The sequence below is a fragment of the Ochotona curzoniae genome, unplaced genomic scaffold (assembly GCF_017591425.1).
Source record: "Ochotona curzoniae isolate NIBS_2020 unplaced genomic scaffold, NIBS_Ocur_1.0 contig_50, whole genome shotgun sequence".
Taxonomy (NCBI): domain Eukaryota; kingdom Metazoa; phylum Chordata; class Mammalia; order Lagomorpha; family Ochotonidae; genus Ochotona; species Ochotona curzoniae.
Genome location: NW_024466446.1, coordinates 8055127 through 8071840, shown reverse-complemented (window position 1 = coordinate 8071840; position 16714 = coordinate 8055127). Strand labels below are relative to the sequence as shown.

At 38.9% G+C, this 16714-nt stretch overlaps 1 protein-coding gene across 1 annotated transcript in view; it reads right to left on the bottom strand.

Moving 5' to 3' along the window:
* Window positions 1-16714, bottom strand: part of RFX3 (regulatory factor X3) — a 250403-nt gene that overhangs the window by 33606 nt on the left and 200083 nt on the right. Inside the window, exons 8-11 of the mRNA XM_040988901.1 lie at window positions 8990-9111; window positions 7707-7819; window positions 2867-2982; window positions 2254-2408 (exon numbers count right to left, since the gene is read on the bottom strand). Of these exons, the coding sequence (XP_040844835.1) occupies window positions 2254-2408; window positions 2867-2982; window positions 7707-7819; window positions 8990-9111 (506 nt within the window). The remainder of the gene's footprint in view (window positions 1-2253; window positions 2409-2866; window positions 2983-7706; window positions 7820-8989; window positions 9112-16714) is intronic.

Sequence of the window (16714 nt, the reverse complement as noted above, 5' to 3'; positions counted from 1 at the left end):
CAAAACGTTAGAACCAATGCATAATCTTTAAAGAAAAAATGAACCTGGTTTTAGAGAAACTTGACAAATTATAAGAGTTTTCTGCAAACTAAGCAACTATTAGTCTTTTTTTCTAGTAAATGACACTCTAGATTATCTTTAATTACACTCGCAACTGTACATTTGTTACCAGTTGAATTCTTACACAATACTTTGCATTTAATTTTTTTTCTCATTCTCAGGTAAATGTATTTTAGCATACAGTAGCTTTAAGCTAACTTTAAATTAGTGTGATGTACAGACTTTTTTTTTGACTAAAAAATGAAATTCCATCTGGACAGAAAATAGTAGAGGGAAGTACTAGGCAGTCAGGAAAACATAAATTTTAAAAATATAATTAAGTTTGTTTCCTTGATAAGGATCCATGTGAGATCAAAACTGCACAGACTGACTGACAAATTGTACAGGCTCATACACAGCTGACCTGGAATTTCAACTGCATTCTAAAGCTGGCTTGTTACAACCTGCTCAAGACTGATATTAAAAATGCATGCAATCAGAAGACTGCTCTCTGAACTATATATTGAGCTTGATTTTGTTAGGCCTCACTGTAGAATGGCGATTAAATTTCTGGATGTCCTTGGCTGGGTGGGAATGGTGAGGCATTTTGGCAATTTCCCAGAAATAAAACTGACTGGCTGTCTGCTGAATGCAGAGACAAATTACTTGTCAGAATAGACTGGCTTTCAAATTAAAACTTACAAAAGAACAAAGGTCAAGTGCGCTAGGCACTTAAAGCTACGGAGTTTAAAGTCAAGAGTAACTGATGCACGATTTACATTCGGGAACTGCCACGTTCCCAGGTTAAAGTCTGGTGATGCAAAAGGAGAGGCAAAATCAGAAAGAACTCTTTCATTAATTACGGATGCCGCTGATTTGCCTCAAAACAGGAAGCCCTGCCTGGCATCCACTGTTCCATCTCATGAGAGAAACTGCATAGTGGTGCTGAGATGTCACAGGCTAATGAGGTACCATATGGAACATCCCACATCTCTGGAGGTTATCACTCCAAGCACAGGGAGCAGGAGCAAAACAAACGAAATATCAGATTTAGGAACATACAACTGTGGCAACGCTGCTTTGAAACAACCTTCAGTCAGAATCCTTGGCGCACACAAAGTGCAAGGCATCATAAGGTACACAGCTGTTAGACAAGGCCAGCCGGACACAAGTTTACTTATTCCTACGTGTGTGTGTGTGTGTGTTCACTGATATTACAAGGAAAGGAATCTAAGCATCTGTTTCAAGGCAGTGGGGAATATAAGAATTTTTCATTTGAGGATGTCTACTGTAATTTGAAAAAGAAGAATTACCACATTCCCCTTCTGCGAAATTTCTACTTATATATATTTTTTAGAATACATTGATGCAACTCACACACGGTTGCCAATTTCACAAGCCAAAAGATGGAAGTTATTTTATTAATTTCAGCATTCAGTGGGAAGTGTACCAGGCAGATATATGTGTAAAAGAGTGTCAACTGTTTCTCACAGTATCTGTAGGTAGCATTTATATTGATACTTAAGAGTAAATAGCTTTGTTTGCTGCAAGGGAGTTCAAAAAGCACCATCACTTACAAAAAGCTAATCTAACCTATCAAGGTTAATTCCCATTTGCTTCATGGTGGGAATGCAATGTTAGCACAGTAACAAAGATTTTTCTCTTAGAATGCCAGTTAATTGTTACTGTTAATGGAAACTGCATCTCTAGTTCTTAAAATGATGTAGTTGACAAAGCAAACGCTTTTGTAAAAGGTATTCAACTTCACTGGAAACCAAGATAAACTCATTTCAAATCAAAAGATCAAAAGTGACCACGTAAGAGGCAAACCTGGCAATTAGAGATTTCAGTCGTTTTGGTTTTTTTGTTGTTGTTTTTTTGTTTTTTGAAAGGGTTTGTGTTCTTGGAAGAGTAATTTCTTCATGATCGAATGACCCAGGAGAAGTGTTACAACTGGTTTTTTGGGGCAACCAATCTACAATGTGGCCTTTTTTTTTTTATCAACAGGAAAATAAAAGATTGGACATAGATCCTTCTCCCCCTTTTACAGTTTTGCTCTAGGCTGCTTTCATGCAAGAGTCTACGTTGCATGTTTTCTACTTGGCAAATCCAAATGAGACTAGAATCATTCGAGTTTGCAACGTCACTTCCCCAAACTTCCTGAGTGGAATGTATGAGAACAAAAGCATCCGTACTTGTCTGCGTGGAACTTACTAGGAATAGGTCTAAGGACGTCGGGGATGAGGATCTCCACCAGAGCCTGGTACATCCCGTGGTCACAGTTACACATCCACTTGAGGACAGACTCATGCCTGCACAGAGTGATGAGCTTGGCTTTCGGAAGTCGACTTTCTATTTCACTCAGATTGCTGGTGTGAATAAATGTTGCAAATGAATAGATGGCAAATGAGGATAGAAAAGAAAATGGACTTTAAAAATATTTTTCTTAAATAGTACTGAGGCTACAACTCTAACCGCCATGGCACTGGTGCCTCGACAGCTGGATATAAACACATATAAGTAAACATGTAAACGCTCCCCCAGAGCTGCCTGTGAACATTCAGGTTTTCTGACCGTATGAAAGGCAGTAATTCCATGAGGATGAAATCACTCTACCGCAGTCCCCCACATCAATAAAAATGGGAGCAATATATCCACACTGAAACCTCAAGAGAGCAATTTGTGGTTTATTTCTGGAATGGCCAAAGCATCAATCTACTCAGTGTTACCTCGAAGGTTCACAACTGGTATACATATCTTTAATTGATTAGCTCAGTGGTAACTACTCAGCCATGAAAATGAATTGGAAAAGCATATTGATTCTGACCTTGATTCAGTAATGGTAGTGCCGTCAGCTGGAGTTGTGGGAGAATAGCGCCAGAATGTTTGCCACAATTTTTCTATCAGGCTAAACTGAAGATTCACGACAACGTCCAATATCGCCTACAAAGCAAAACAAGATCCACACCATCTTAACAACGGCTTGTGGCGATGAATGAAGCGATGTCGGATGGCAAAGGTCTCCTATGGGCGTATGGGTTAACTGCCTGGTGAAACACAGCTAAAGCTTAAGAACGACAACAGGGAATAGAGGTTCACTAGGAAAAAAAGTAAAAAAGGAGAGAAAGTCTTCAGAGAAGGATTCAGCCAGTCATGGCTTCACAGCCCGTTATGGCTTCACAGCCCGTTTTCTCTTTCTTCCACTCCCAGGGCTTGCTTGCTTGCTTCTGCTGTGTTTTGTTTTCTGCCCACAGCTCATTCTATTTATAGTGTACATGGGTGTTGTCACTCTTTCCATTCTCAGACCCAGCTGGGCAGAGAGCACAGATTCAAATGTTATTGGTCCTCTGGGGGACAGGTGACCGTGAGCCATGGTGAGCATGGAAGTGATGGGTGTGCAGGTGCTTATGTGTGGTAGATAAGCTGCAACTGAATTAGCTCAGGCTGCTGATCGTGGGCTTACTCCTGGGAGCCCCCAAGCCTGGCCAGCAGCCTGCAGAGGGCTAAGGCATCTCAGGACACCAGAAAAAGCATGGCAGGCATCAATCTTTGGTTACACAACAGGTCCCATTCAATTTAACAGAGCCTATCTTACCTGTGCACACTCCCTTTAGAGAACAGCTTTAAGACTATCTATCTGCTTCTGGGGAGGGGCTCACCAACTCACACTCGTTTGATTTATCTTCTAGAACACATTCTAGGCCTATCAAGGGCATTTTCTTTTTTATGATGACACTAAAATTTGTCACTTTCCCTATTAGTTTTTGATGAGCATACTTAATTTCATCCTTCCATCACAATTAATTTATAAAATAGCTTTCAGATAAAAGCAGGCACAAAATCAAAGGACAACTTTCTTGTTCAAAGAACACATGACACTTTCACTATTTTGAGCATTAAAAGACAGAAGCGTTGTTTCTCTTTAAGACATATAAAATGGTGATTTTTTGAAAAGGTGATGGATGTTTGGTACTATGCTGGACATCGACTGGGACAACCACACCCAACATTTTGCATGCCTACTCCATTTCCAATTCCAACTTTCTGCTGATGTACATCCTGGGCGGCAGAAGTAAATGGCTCAAGTACTTGGGATCCCACCCACCCATGTGGAAGACCAAGACTCAGTCTCCTGGTTTTGGCGAGGCCCATCCCCAGGTACTGCAGGCATTCACACAGAACCAACGGATAAGCAATGTGTCTAGATCAAATTAAAAACAAATGATCTCTTTTTTAAAAGACAAAAGTAGGTAATAGAGAATTTAACGTGTTTCATGTCAGTAGCATTGGGGACAGGACAGGTGAAAAAGCCTCAACAAGAGCTAAGAGAAATGCCTCAATTGGCTAATCCTCCAATGGCAAGCGTTGGGATCCCATATGGGTGCCCGTTCATGACCCATCTGCTTCACTCCCCATCCAGCTCCCTGCTTGTGGCCTGGGAAATCAGTGGAGGATAGCCCAAAGCCTTGGGACCCTGCAACCGTGTGGGAGACCTGGAAGAAGCTCCTGGAATTTATTTTATAAATTCCTGGCTTTGGACTAGCTTAGCTCCAACTGTTGTGGCCATTTGAGGAGTGAACCAGTGGATGCAAGATCTTTCCCTCTCTCTCCTTCTCTCTGTAAATCTGATCTGCCTTTCCACTCAAAATAAATAAATCTTAAGAGAAGAAAGTCTTGCTAAGAGTTACTGAACTCACAGAAAATGGAGAACATCTGGGCAGTCCACAGAGTGCAACTAAGTATGTCAGGCAAAAAAAAAAAAAAACCTTGAAAGACACAATAACTTCATAGTTTTAGAATATGTGCCACCTTTGTAGAGAACAGCTGATGGTAAACAGGCTCTAAGAGCTCTACAAATATTAAATAACCATCTGTGTGTTGGTGTGTTGTGTGAACTAGCACAAAATGTTCCAAGTAGTTGGACAAGGAAAATGGAGGGAAGGGGACAAATTAATTACTACTTTTCATTAACAATATCAGTGCAAACTGGAGGCCATAGAAATATAACACATATATACGGTTATCTATCACTTTAGGCAAAACCAGGAACTTCTCAAGAGGGAAATTATTATACCCATATTCCTAATTGTAACATGGGCCTAAACTAAAAACCATCTCTGAACATGTGAAGCAACTATTGTTGCTTTCCCTAATACCTACACATTTCAATTGTTAAGGCTGCTGAATGAGTATTATGTTTATGATGAAAAAAAAAAAAACCTCCCAGCACCAAAGGGCATAAAATATTAAATTTGTTCCTTACACAATAAAACCAAGTATTAGTTATGAAATGGCTTTGATAAACTAAACAATTCCAACAGGCAAATAGATGGACTAATGTTTCTCTGACAATAAAAACATGAGTAAGATATTTCAGTGTATCTTAAGTTTGGATCTCTTCAAATTAAATGAGCTCAAACAATCAGTTTTTAAGGATTAATTTAGCTATCTGAAAGGCAGATATCTCTCATTCTCTCAAATATATATGAGAATATCTGTATCTATATCTATACAACAGAGAGAGGATGAGATTGAGAGAGAAGATAAAAAGATCTTCCATTCATTGGTTCGTTCCCCAAATGGCTACAATAGACAGGGCTGGGCCAGTCTGAAGCCAGCCCGAAACCAGGAGGTAGGAGCTGCTTCTCAGTCCCTCACATAGGCGCAAGGGCCCATGAACTTGGGCCATCTCCCACTGCTCGCTAGACACATACGCAGAGAGGTGGCCTGGAAGTGCAGAAGTCCATGCTCCAACAGGCACCATGTGAGAATCAGGTGATGCAGACAGCAGCTTCATCTGATATGCTACCACTGCAGGACTCCATGAAAGAAAACTCATTTAAGTCACGTTCGAGGCAACTTTAAAAGTGAAAAAATGTACCATTTGTCTACCCACTTTCAAATATGTTCAGATTAAATCTAGAAGGAAATGTAAGTGAAAACAATACATATTTCGCCATCTATGGTGAGTCGTTTTCTACACAGATGACATGTCCCTAGCTCTTCACAGAGTCCATATCAGTAAATGCATACTGACGATAATGCAAATTGTAATCCAAATAATAATCCCATCTTATCAATAGTGCTTACTTAGAACAATCCTACTGTATACAAACACCTAGTGAGATAAAGAATCACGCTTCATATTATTTGTTGCATGCGTATGAGAAACTAAAATAATGAAAACTGTATTAGCATTGGCTGGTATGCTTAAAGCAATGTGCACCCAGACATGCAGATATGAGGGGCTATTTGGAGAACCTAGACAGAATCCTTATAGACTATGATGATGACAGCACAGAAAGAATTAACTCTATTTATAAGCATAAGCCAGAAATTCTCAAATATTGGGAAAAGCACAGTCAAAGGGAAAGAACATGAAGTAGCTTCCACTATTCCAGCATGTGCTAGGAGCTGGCAGGACATGGAGAGATCCACTTTTGGTGCATGTTATGCTAATAAGGAAAGAACTTGCCCTTGGTTGGTAATAACCCATCACCCTTGACAAGTTCTCAGGTTCATTAAAATAATTCTAACTTTTTGAAGTGGGAAAAGAAAAACCTGTGTTTGTTACGAGCTCAGATCTCGTAGTGCGTACTGCAGTGTCGGTAGCCGGGAGGACTGTGCAGCAAATCCAACAGCCTAGCTTTGACTTCCAAGTAGATCACAAACACCCGTGGAATAAAGCTACTTAAATTCTAAATCAAATTTTCTTTCAAAAGGAGAGGCACTTAAGAAACTCTCATGCTAGTCCATTATTCCTTCGCTACCAGGTGAGCTGAAGGTAAATTAACATGCTGGCATGGAGAGAACACACCTTCTAGAAAAATGCAGACCGTTTCAAAGTAGCGGGAGGAAGGGGAGAAGAGCAGCGACAGAACGCACCAGCAGAAACCTCCATGATCTGCGACAACGGGACAACACTGACGTCTCAAACCATCTGGGAAGGACGCTTAACATGCTCTGCTAAACATCTCTAGAAATTACTGGTAAGAAAAATACACATTTGTGATGCAGACATCCAAAGGCTAAAGGGAACCTATTGAAAAATTAAGCCCGTCCCCCAGGCTCTCGTCACCCAGTTTCCTTCAGAGAGACACTTGCTCTCTACTCATTTGCATTCTCTGCTGGGAAGGCATGCACATACGTGCTTTCTTTCACTCAAGTGACCTAATGATTATGCACTGTTTTGCATCTTGCCCATTACTCTATGCCAAATCTTGCAACCTGTTTTATTTTTAATAAACTTAAAGTTGGTTGTTCTTTATAAGGACCGTATAGTATTCCAATCTATAACTTGCCTATTTTTTTTTAATCCAGTTCTCTATTGGACACAGGAAATTGCAATAAATCTTATGCATTACAAAGAACGAACAGTGTGTCAAACATGTACCCACGTACCTACTTTGGTATAGTGGACACCTATAAGAACTGCTACAGCAAAGCACTCCTACTTGGACAGGCTTAAGAAACACAGACTAAAATTTATTCTCACTTTCCTGTATTTCTCACCTTGAGACAAGAAAGGGGGAAAAAAAATGAATTCGTTAGTGCCCAAAGAAATGCTCAGAAGAATTGGCACTAGCTTCATCTGAGAAGTTGGATTCTTTTAAGAAGTTGTCTCGCAAGACCTAGCATGTGTTCATACTACATTTGGAAAGCCTTACCTCACAGTGCTCACGGTAAAGACTCTGCAGTGACTTGATATCCTCAAAGGTAGTACCATCTGGCAGGGAAGAGATTTCGACTTCTCCAAACTCTGGAAGGGCTCGCGATGCATCTGTTACCATGACAACACAACAGCAAAAACAGCTCTCTCAGAAACTGCCAATTACACATTAATGAGTGAAAATTTAAGGGAGACTAAAAATGAGGAAAAAAAATTGGAGACAAAAGGTAACAAAGAGCCAAAGCTTTTTGTCTTAACATCATACAAGCAAAAATGCAGGAACTTCTACAGCACAAAATGTAGACAGGATACACGTAAGGATTTTCTGCAAACTAAATTAATACTACAATTATGTTGGGAATCAGGTATCACAGCCTCCTACTGGTATCTCGAGTCTGATACCATTTTACTTACATGTATTATTATTATGTCACTGAACTACATAAAAAAAAATCTGGCCTTAAACTTAGCATGCTTGTATCTGTTATATAGTCATAAACCTGAAGTCCGCTGACAGCATGAACAAGCTGTTGGCTGCAGCGGCACACAGTCTTTGGGGTTTGATGGGTCTACATAGCATCACTTCCCGGTAGCCATGACTCCCCTAACTCTTCTACATTCAAAGGACCATGAAACATTTCTCCACACAGAAGACAGGGACATCACATGTGCTTCCTGGACAAGGCATAACAGACAGTTAAGTCTCCGCTCCTGCCAACACTGCACAACCAATATCCTTTACTTTGGTCATCGCCTTCTCATATACCCTAGACACAAATGTGGCTACTAGAATTGCATGACAGTTTAATTTAGTACTAATTCTTCAGACAACTCAGAATAAACGGGAAATGCCATGGACCCATTGATTCTTTACATTATTTCTTTACAATATAATTTCTCAGATCCAAGACTGTATGTATGTTTTTCATATCCAAGAAATAAGAATTTTCTTGGCACTGCAAGAGTAACTACAGGTAAACACAACACAATTTAGTCCACAAAAGCCAATTAGTTTAAATAATGAAAAAACAATTTTGTAGCAATACGTATTTAACTCATATGCATTAAAAAGTCTTAAATAACCTGACATTCTAAAAATAAGCACCAGTGAATAAGAGAAAGCAAATCACTATCATTTTATGTGAACACTTTCAGTACCCTCCTCAACAACAACAAAACCTTTCTAATTAACATCTGTTATGACACTGCATTTGGAGGAATTACTATGAGTATTGTTTTGAAAATCCGACAGCAGCTAAGATGCATTAAACCTTCTCATACCTAAAAACTGCTGATGATGTTGACTTTGGGCAATTACAGTTTGCTCAACAGATGTGCCTGTCTGTTGACCACTTCCTGTGAAACCATCTGTGACTCCATCCACTTTCTGCATAGGCTTGTACCTAAAAATATTAGGTGGAAAAAAAAAACCAAATCAACCAAATTAGTCCTTGCTTTGTTTTTACACTATCCAAAATTCCCAGGTGTCTGATTTTATTCTGTCTTCTTTAATGTATTGTGAGAGAATTTTACTTTTTTCTGGACAGTCTCATTAAGTTATGATGTAGAATTCTTTTTTAATCAGAAATACAAACAGGAATGAGCCACAGAAAGAGGATCTGTTTTGCAAAATACAGAAATCTACCTAAGCATGAAATAATTATGTTTTAGACAGATGCAGCAGCAACATATCAATAATTACATTTTCAACTGATGTTTTGAAAGTAGTTTCAATGACCAATGGAACAAGGTACAAATATGTGAAATACATTGGGATTTTCACCTGAGCAAGTATCTAAGAGCTCAGTCTCAGATTGATCAATGCTCCTCAGTCTCTTTATAGCTCCAAAGCACATCAGCTTACAAATCCCATAACATGTTCTCTCATATCCCCTGACAAGTCCCATGGGTCTCAGTGTACACATCTCCCTTGATTATCCCCATCTGCAAATACCCAGGCTGTAAGCCTGTATCATCTTGGACATGCAATAATGAACGCACAAATAGAGTTCACCAAAGTAAAAATGAATGAATGGCATTAAAATGGCTACAGTAATATACTCATCTTTAAGTCCTAATTATGCCTACTTATGTATGTCTCATACCTCTAGACAGAGAAAATGTGCCTCAGCACATGGGCAAGACGCAGGAATTCATGGGAAAAAAATAACATGAGAAAAGTGTGCAACTCCCCTAGGACAAGCCAACAAACACAAGTAAGCATCAACTAGAGTTGCCTGATTTGTTCAGATTCTCACGTATTAATCAGAATTTCTGAAGCTGGGAAATAACAGAGAAGCATGGAAAAAAACTAGAATCTGTAATAGAATCATTGCCATTATAACATGTGTCCTCTTTTTTCTCCCCTATTTTCCCATTATATATATATATGAGAAAATCCTAACCACCTTTTCATTCTCTACACTAATGCAATGCAAGTGTATTATTAATGAAAAGCTATTATGAATTATAATTCCTAAATCTGTGAACAGGACATTCTCAAAGGTGTGTGCACCCTTACAATAGAGAGAAAATCAATGGAGCTGGTACAATATCCCACACCCCAATACTCAGGTGCCTTAGTGAAATGATTCAATCTTGAACAGTATCAATTATAACTGATAGAATATTACCAAGTTTCTCACAACAACATTTACATTTACTTCTTACATAATAGCATCAAACAACTATGAAAAACAAAAATGAAGTCGGAGGATGAAGAACAAGGTAAACAATACTTCTCGTATTTGTTTTTAATTTTAGTAATGCCACTCATTACAAAAATACTAGTTGCTTTTTAGTAATGATATGAGAGATTTTTAAGCCTGCTCTTTTCATTCAATGAAAGAATCTTCTGGAAAAATTTCTAAACTCAGGCCATATCAAGCCACAGCAAAAGAGCATGTCTTAGGACATACAAGTAACACTTAAGAAAAGCTAAATGTATTTCTGATTTTTCTTTCCACTGTAAAGAACTGTTGTAGAGAAGCAAAGACCCTGTGGAAGGCATGTGTTTTGTGTTCTTGTGTGTGGGGGCACTGTGTTTCAGCAGGCTTGATTTTATCCTAACTTCATTTATGATGTTAAGCTTCTCTTGTTTTCAACTATGAGATCTCATATCACTAACAACATCATAAAATTGCTTAGTATGTTCTTTCACTTAAGTCAATGGAGTTTGGATGCATTGACTTCAACATTTGACCTTAGCCAAAAGGCCGAGAAGCGATTGGATGCATTGATTTCAAATCAAAGGAGGTGAAGGAACTGGGCTTGCTTACCCTGGCGGACTTTTGCACATATAAATACATAAATATGTGTAGCACATTATGAAACAATAGGAGACTTTGCCCAGCTACACTTCACACTCTTCCCTTATTATACACAGTAGTCAGAACGCCATGGATGTTCATCAATCAGAATTTAACATCAACAACAAAAAGATACATACATATTCCTCTTAAATTATATGTGTTCAGATGGCAGAAATTATTACAATCTACCTGCAAATAGTGCAACCTATAACCCGGAAGAAAAATTAACTGTTTTCTTAGCAAGATGGGGATAACTCTTAGTATGGGAGACAAAAGTTCCCAAAGGAAGAAAATACCACATTTTCTATAAGAAATGAAAATCCAGATGCATGTATCAGTGTGTTATTGTGCTTACTAACACCTCCATTGAGTGGGAAGCACCAATTCAAGGTTTACTTACTGTATTAGGGCAGACGTGGAATATCTACCAACAGAAGCAAGAGAAAAAAAGCATGTAGGAAGATGTAAAATGTACAATAGTGATGGCGGAAACTTAAGTTGGTGCAGCCACTGTGCACAACATACGGAGATCACAGAAAACACTGGAGATGGGTCTCCGTGGGATCTAGCAATCTCATTTACTGGATATTTACCTAAAACATATGATCTCACTGCATCAGAAAGATACCCACAGTCACCGGAACAGCAACTCAGTCAAGGTGGCCATCATCACGTGGTGGATAAGGAAAGCATAAAATACATACACAGCAGAATATTAGCTATAAAGGAGGATGAAATCCTGTTGTATGCAGCAAAATTAGATGGGAATTGGAGGACACTTACCGCTAAATAAAGTCAGTCAGGCACAGAAAACCAAAACCAACTATTTTTTAATCCCTTCCTAAGCAGGAGCTACAATTAATCATTACAAAAACCAGTGAATCTAAATATAAAATGTTGATTACTAGAGGCGGGGGGGATAAAAGGAGTTTGCATTTGCAAAAGGAGATGCTGAGTACGTTACACTAATTGCGACAAATGCACTAATATGGGTGTCAGTGGAGAAATGGGGCAAGGAGTATGTGGGATCTAGCACCCTGACTCACAACTCTTACATTGTGAATTTAAAATTCGTTACAATTTTGGTAAATTGGTAAATAGGTAACAATTTGGTAAACTTTGGAGAAAGTGTAAGTTCCTACGTAGTGGAGATCCAGAAAAGAGGAGAGAAAATACAGTGAGAACTGGAAAAATGCCTTCATTCTAATTATATAAGAGTAAAGGCAACAAGGTGATTAGTGGGTTGAAAGGCAACGATTCATTACCTATAGCCATTCTTGGTTGGTCTGGTACTAGAGTTCCTACAAGCCAGAAAGTTACCTTGTTCCTCCTGGTGGAAAAGTTTGGAGACAAAGTCTGCCACAAAGAATGGCATCAGGAAGGATAGGAATACGTACAAGGATCAAAGCATTGCTGTGAGTATGTACGTATGACAGTGCTTGGGTAACATGCTACAGAACACCCAGATCTGTACAGTAATATAAGGCAGTAGGCTGGTTCTAAGAGGGATCCCCAGAAGCCAACAATACCAAACTGAAAAAAGGGTCAATGTTCATCCTCCTGATACTCGGTCTAAAGAAAGCACCTTGCCCTCACCTTTACAATTTAGTGGCTCTTTTCAGAGAAGAGAGCTTCCTATGGTATGTCAAGAATAATCATGTTAAACAACAGGGAGCAGATACTTCTCAGCTGATTCCTTTGGGAATAAATGATTTCTAGATAACAGGTCCACAATACAGGAATCCAAATGTCTTATCAATATCTTGGTTGGTTTCCCAAAAATTCATATGCCTCAGCTCAGCCTCGATCTAGCCAACAAAATCTTGGGAGAATAAAACTTATCTGTTTATTTTAACAAATTTCTGAGATGTAACTTACGTAGTGTCTTAAGTAACTTAGGTAACAAGCGTCTTATGCTACGATACAAATTCCTTTACCTCAAAATATACACATCAAGATACAGGAAATTAATTTTTAACCAATATTTTAATACTAAATTTGGAAAATAGAAATAAATAGCTTGAAATGGATGCATGGATGAGTGTTCAATATAATTCATTTTGTCATACCAGGAACTTTCCTTAAGATACATCACATCAATTCTAACAAGTATTTGTTTAGTATTTTACCTCGGTTCAGGTAATGTAGCTGCATGGTTTTCAGAAGGTGAGACAATTTTTTTGAGAGGTTTTTCAGGTGTTATTGACTTCAACACTATCTTAACTCTTTCTGGATTTCCAATGATATTCTTTGCATCGAAACATAGCTCTTAGATTCTTCTATTTCTGTACACTAATAATCACCCTCAAAAATAAATTATACAAATCAGGAGAGCTTTCTACTGAAAACAAACAACAAAATCCTCTGGGCTGAGTTCTTTAAAAACTAAATTCTTTAGTATTTAATAGTATTACCCTTTCTTAACTGCCACTTATTTTATAAATTCATTATTTTAAGATTAGGTTTTCTTATGGTAGATTCTTGGGGCTCCTGAGTTATATGTGCTCGGAGAAAGACCTGCACAGCATCAACTGAAGAAACAATTCTTGGCTGCAAAATTAGTAAGAGGCAAATGATAATTTTAACAGCTTGCAACTCCATGGGCAATCAGAGGTAAAGTTGTTAATGATTAAGAAATGAAAGAAAATCTATTGCTTTAATAGCTGAGTGTACACATGAAACCTGTCACCAACACGGAGAACTTGGAAAATGATTAGGAATCTTCCCCTATGGTGCTACTCATAGTTGGTATTTAGAATTTGGACAGCTGTAACACTCCTGTAAAACTAATATTCTGTCAATTATCCCATACAGACACAGAAACAGTACACTGCAAGTCCAAGAATAGTGAGTATTTACCGTCACATTTAACTGACAGTACCAAGTGGGAAGATTTTCAATAAGCTAAATTCAAACATGTGGATAGCTCCCTACAAAGCAGTTGAAAAACGAAACTTATAAAATGTAAAAGCTGAACTGTATAGCCAAATAGAGTAATTATTATGCTTGAACTTCCAGAAAGCACACAATCATTTCATTCACAAGTACAAAGCTAAATGTTGAGCTCAAAGTCAGGGCAGAAGACTCAAGTTTTATGCTCTAGTCTTGCAAGGCTCTTTAGAGTACACCCAGGAAGTCTTTAGATAAGTGGGTATCTGGAAAGAACCAGGTGATCCAAACAGGAATACATCAGAAGAAAATGGTCAAAGTGTAGGGCTCCATTCTTCAATTGGCTCTCGGATGTCATACTGAATTTGATGCATTTAAATGACCACCCCCTGGGTTAACCGATAAGGATTCTGTTTGTCCCTTATTGCTGGTGGCTCTCTGAATATTTCTCTCCGTTACCTCTGCACTTAAAAGTTGGTAAATGTTAAAAAAAAAAAAAGAGGAAAAGATTTCCATTCAAATGGGATAGTTGTGTTGATTTCGGCAGAGAAAGGAGCAAGCTGGCTCTCACTCATTCTCAACCTACATGATCAACGCTTACAGGGCATTCAATGAGCCCACTGCTTCATCAGGTGCTGCACAGGCCCAGAGAGGCATACATATTCCCTGATCTCATGAATTCATTAACAGAAGAGATTTATGTTTACATACCAAACTGTTCCATCCTTGCTACAAATGCACATGTTCTTTGTTTTATCCACAGTTGACCCTATGTTAAACAGATTCAAGAGGGGTGGCCCTCCTGACCCTCTCTATTTGCAAAATGGTAATCTGGCTTCCCTAATGCCAGCACATCAAGAAAGATAAGAACAAAAAAGGCAATAAATAATAACTGTGGAATGAGACCACACAAGAGTGAAGGTGTCTTGAAAGTTTCTGAAAACGCACATCATCCTTTAATGAAATTATTCCATTCACTTTTTGAAGTGACCTGATTAAGTACTTTACGTGAATGATTCATTTTATCATTACTGAGCTGTGATTATTTATGATTCTCATGTCTTCAGTGGAAAATGTGATCATGACATCGGGGAGCAAGGCAGTGGTGCAATGTAAATGAAATACTCCAGTGCCCTGATCCTTCGTCTCCAAAAGCGCACAGGCACCTGATCACCTTCTCACTGAAGACTCTTGTTACTGTTAGTTGTCCCCAAGTGATTTATCAGCACTAATGCTGAGCCCTGTAATGGCCTCAGGGAACTCATGGTCTAGGAGGGGAATCAAGAAGAAAAAGTATTAACAATTCTCAAAGTTGCAAGCTACCAGCCAGAAATACAAAGTAGTGAAACTTCCAAACACTGCAACACTCCTACAGAAGAATCTTTTCTATATTGTTTACACCATAATAATAATCATGGTAATTATTGTCGAATACATAAGTATTTCAAGTTACTTAAATCGGTGGGGCAGGACTTTGGTAAAAACTTTATTCACTTCTTCAGATGTCCACATTTAACATCAAAGTGCCCAGTTCAAGTCCCAGCTATCCTGCCTCTGCTCTAGTTCCCTGCATTCATGTACCCCTGGGAGGCAATGGACAATAGCTCAAGTACTAGAGTCCTCCCACCGACCTGGGAGACTCCTGGTCTCCCGGCTCTGGCGTGGCACAGCCAGAGCTGATGCAGGCTGTTAGGGATTAAAGCAGTAAATGGAAGATCTCCCTTTTTCTACCTGTCTCTGCTGTTCTAATAAACGGAAAACAAGTTAGGCTGAGAACTCCGAGGTCATCCATTCCCTATTGGATCTCCCACATGGGATGGAAGACGCCCAGATCCTTCCTTACAGGATCTAAAGTCATCAAAACAACAGCCAGGAGCCCTGAGCGGTCCTCAGAAACAGAACAGTCAACTTCCTTTGGGACTTGGGAGAGGAGCTTTCTCTGGTCCTTACTTGGTTCCAACTTTGGATCTCCATCCTCTCTTGCAATGACCATCAGGGTCACTCCGGAGCCCCCCAAAATTAGATCAGATAGACACCAATAAGGAAGCTTAGAACAGACAGGAAACAGTCAGCTTGGACTCTCATATACGTTACTAGGTAGGACACAAAGATCAGTTACTCCTCACTAAGGTACTGAAGATTTCTCTGCACATCCCTCCTAAAACTGTTCTCCTCAATTGTTAACATATGGCATGTTTGAGTTATAAGCCTGTTTGGACTATCCTAAAATTTGTGAAGTTCAGTAAAAATCACAGTTGAATACTGTAAGCTGCTAAATATAAAAATGAAAATAGACACTAGACAGCTGAATAGTACCCTATACCATTTTAAGGTGTATAGCAGACTGTTGTGTATAAACTAAAATTGAAATGTCAATGAAGTAGTCACAGCATGTGGTTAAGAACGTGCATTTTCCAACATATTGGTCACTCGATACCATGTCAATTAACTTCATGATATTGTAAATTGTTGTTGAAGTTGTGCTGTGGGTTTTCATTGGAGGGGATGATATTCTGTCAGCTCTGCTTTCAGACCAGGGAAGGTCTCCCAATGAAACTGCTGAATTTATCTGGAAAATAAGATGCTGGACTCTCTGCATGGTCTATGCCCGCAATGAAGGAATCATGACTGGACATGAACTATACTACTGTAACAACATGGAGGAACCCAATATGGGAGGAGGGCTTTTAGGAGGGGTAGGGAGAATCCCAGAGCCTATGAAACTGTGTCATAAAATGAAATAAAAACAAAATGAAAAGCTTTTACAGACTTTCCCACTTACTTAGAGCAATGGGAAGCAGGCTCT